The following is a 3,830-nucleotide window of genomic DNA, read 5'->3' on the forward strand; positions in this document are numbered from 1 at the left end:
TGAAGTGCACAACAGGCTCAGTATATGTAACAATTGAGTGTACAGTAAAGTGAAGGGAATGATTTTAGTCAACGAATTATTAACAGTTTGGAAATTAGACTTCAGGATGCCTTAAAGGTGTTATTTAAAAAACTCATAAGAATGTTAGAATGATATATATGTTGATTTTTAAGTTCCGGTTAAAGGCGGAACTTTAAAGATTGGTTGGTGCATTTGACAGCCTAAAATTTTAAAGTTTTAGTTTGGCAAATTACCACCATAAGCTAGAAAAAAAGCTTAATATGAGCTGGGGCATCTATTTGCAACATATATTACAGAAAAAGGTGCGATCAACTTAATATATTGAATGGTAACAAATCACTAAAAGAAAGAATGATTGCCCTGGTTATAAAATGGGCAAAAACACTTAACAATTCACAAAAGAAGAAATGCAAATGGCAGGGAAACAGGAAAACAGGTCATTATCACTACTGATTAAGGAAATAAAAGTTTAGACAGGAGGTCATTTTTTGCACTTTTACAATTTTCAAAAATTGGCATTTTTGAAAAAGACAATGCCAGTGTTAGAGTTTGAGGAAAGGGGCATTTGCATACACTGATTTAACCTAGTACAACCTTTCTGGAGTGTGATTTTACAATATTTTACTATATATACGTGTGTGTGTATATATATTTGTATATGTGTGTGTGTGTATATATGTGTGTGTGTATATATATTTGTATATATATATGCCTGAAAATATTCTTATTTTTTGAGTCAGAAATTCCATCTGTAGGAATTTACCCTAAAGAACAAGTCTGGATGCAGGCAAAGATTTATTTGCAAGGATATTCATTACATCATTGTTCATAATAGAAAGAAATTAGAAACAACCTAATTATCCAATAGAGGAATGGTTAAATAGAATTTGGTACAGCAATGCAGTGGAGAATTATGGGACAATGAAAAATAGTGTGGAACACAGGGAATCATGATTAGAATACATTAGAACACATTAGAAAGGGAAAAAGCAGATGTATAATAGTGTGTATGATTCCATTTAAGTGTGTATCTGAGTGTGTGTGTGTGCACACAAGTGTACGTAGAAAGAAAGGTAGTTATCTTCGGGTATTGTGGGTGACTTCTCAGTAAGTTTCAGTGCTTTTCATATACAGCTTTCACTCATATAAGCAGATTTAGAGACAAATATTTAATTTAAAAAAATCCCTGAACTTAACTATTTATTAACTGTGTTATCTTAGGCAAATTACTTAACCTCTCTGAGCCTCAGTTTCGCATCGGCAAAGTTTGCATAATAGTATCAATCTCTTAAAACTGTGGTGCAGAAAAAATGGGATAATATATATGAAAGCTCCTGATCCATATTAATCACTCAATAAATGCAATGCCCGTTATTTTCTCAGGGATATTCTCTCTCCCTTATCTAAACGTGTGCACAGGAGAGGTTCTAATATTAAGCTGTTCTATTTTACAGTGACTTTAAATTAATGTGTTTTTTTCTCCAGATGGATTTTATTCTAAGTCTGTGGGGTTTTCATTGTAAAATGAAAAGGTTTGTTTCTATAACTTTCTATTTAAAGAATAATTGCAGCCGTTTTCCAATTTGCAGAAAAATTGAAGTCAGTGCCTAGGAATTTTTTCACTTTTCATTTTTCCACTCCAAAACCACATCAGAAACTTGTCCTTAAACATTTGTCTCTTGCTCCCAAAATGGTCATAGCAGAAACTCCCATGAATGAGAATCTGTATTAGCAAAGTCACATTTGGTCATTTAAACAGAGCAGGGTGTCTGCAAAGCAGATGCTGACGCTATGGATGAAACCAGTATGGGAAACACTTCATCGTAAGCAGCGTTCTCTCCTAGGTGGAGATGTGAAAGCTCCTGGTTTCTCCAAAGTTATAAAAGAATGGAGCAGGTACCCACCCGGGGGGTGGTCATTAGCTGGACTGACACCACTCCACCTGCCCAACTTCACAAGGAGCCTGTAGGTTAGGTTTCTGGGGATATAGTGTGTGATTGTTGCGTCATGCACCTTGGGGGAAAACCAATACCCTGAAAAATCGACAGTGCTTTCTTTAAATTGAGCAATAATCCCTGGCAGAAATTAGACCAAATTGACAATTCCCATTGATTATGCTTTTAAAAATATCAAACTCCATTTCAGGAAACAAGACATTTCTCCTCCAGACTGTTTTGAAATGGCCCTTTGCCAGCTTTCTGCGGGTTCGTTAATAACCTCATCCTGGTATTGGTCAGGCCCACCTCTTGCAGGCCTGGCTCAGCCACGAACCTCATTAGAATCCAGGTCTGTGTTCCTGGCAAACAGCTGCCTCTTGCACTTGAAAACTGATGGGGAGAAAAATGGTCCCTGCAGTTCCTATCAGCCTTAAACAGAAACATCTGCTCCTCGGGAGCCTTTTGCTGGCTCGGTTTGCAGGGAATGAATTCTGGGGGTGGGTGAAAGCACTGTCTCCCTGCCGCAGTGACGGCCAGAGAGAACTGCCCGCTGCAGGGGACTGTGGGCCCTGGGAATAGTCCACCTTCCAGGAAAAGGAAGCTCCCGCCACACGTTTTGTAAAGCTTTAAAAGCACATATCTGAACTTAAAAGGGAAATATTGTCTGGTGGTGAAAAGTGCTCCTGAAAGAAGAGAGAGGGAGAGGGAGAGGAGGGGAGAGAGAGAGAGAGAGAGAGAGAGAGAGAGAGAGAGAGAGAGAGAGAGAAAGCTGATTGAATTCAGGAGTTTTGAGTTTTTGTTTCTCTTTTTCTTTCTTTTTTTTTTTAAATCCAAAATGTGTTTATTGGGATGGTTTCCCATTCATCTTGATTCCAGGGGCTTTTAGTGCTGCTTCCGTCTGAAGGAGCACCCTTCTGTAAGCCTTGCTTTTCCTCCTGTAGGCTGGCAGAGAACGGTAGAGCAGCCAACACACAAAACTACTGTCTGTGCGTGGCTAAAGACGGTGGTGATTTTATAGCATCCTGGGCATTTCACATCCATGAAATAGGAATTGGGGCTCTGCACCAGGCGCTTCTTCTTGTGTTTCCTCTTCTCCTCGTCTGGAGAGGGATGAAGGAGATCCTTTGCGAGAGGCATGTTCTCGTGGGGAGGTCGTCACCGTCGGAAAGCTGTTTCTCTTTTTCTATCAGCCGAGCCACATATGAAGATTTCTGGTGTGGAGGCATCCTCTGAGACAGATGGTTTTCTTTTATCCAGCTTTATTTGGCATCCCACCACATTTCTCTGTGTTTAGGCACAGATTAAATAAGGTGATGTAGGTAAGAGGCCTCACCCAGAGCGTGGATTCGGTAGTCCTGGATACCCCGTCCTCCTTGTTATCTTCCGAAGGCTCTTAGGATCCTAATTTCTTCCTTTCTTTTTGCTTTTGGACGAGGACACTGAGGCACCCAGAAATTAATGGTTTGTTTAAAGTTCTCCTTTTGGGCTGTTAACAGTGCTTTGTTCCTGCATCCTTTGAAGGATTTGTTTAAATCATACAGATCATGGGCTGTGATCCTAACGCAACTTTATGTTTGCCTCCCTGTTCTGTGGGGCTAGCTCTTTCCCTGCCAGTCGATGACCTCTGGGCCAGGTAGGGAGGAAACACTCTCATGGTCACTCTAATTTATAAAACAGAATCCCAGTCCCACATGATAATCAAAGGTCACAACCTGAATTAAAGTCGATCAAACCCACGCTTCTATGTTGAGCCTGGTGCAGACAGGAAATCCGGGGACGGGATGGGTGTCGTCTCCTCTCTTTCCCTTCTTCTTGCTTTTCCTCCTGGCCCTCCTGATCCTTCTACTACCACCTCCTGACCCCTGCATGGTT

The 3,830-nt window shown here is 40.5% G+C and overlaps 1 protein-coding gene across 1 annotated transcript; it reads right to left on the reverse strand.

Annotated features, from left to right (window-relative positions):
• Nucleotides 1–2,760: 2,760 nt before the first annotated feature.
• LOC308628740 (small ribosomal subunit protein eS27-like) lies at nt 2,761–3,121 on the reverse strand. The gene has a single exon (XM_081256009.1). The coding sequence runs from the start codon at nt 3,093–3,095 to the stop codon at nt 2,841–2,843; it is 255 nt and encodes an 84-aa protein (XP_081112135.1). The 5' UTR covers nt 3,096–3,121; the 3' UTR covers nt 2,761–2,840.
• Between the last annotated feature and the right edge of the window lie 709 nt (nt 3,122–3,830).

The sequence above is a fragment of the Mesoplodon bidens genome, assembly GCF_964165515.1.
Source record: "Mesoplodon bidens genome assembly, chromosome: 15".
NCBI classification, from domain to species: Eukaryota; Metazoa; Chordata; class Mammalia; order Artiodactyla; family Ziphiidae; genus Mesoplodon; species Mesoplodon bidens.

Excerpts from the sequence above, each read along its gene's own strand:
- LOC308628740 (XM_081256009.1), bottom strand. The coding sequence starts at position 3,095 with ATGCCTCTCGCAAAGGATCTCCTTCATCCCTCTCCAGACGAGGAGAAG.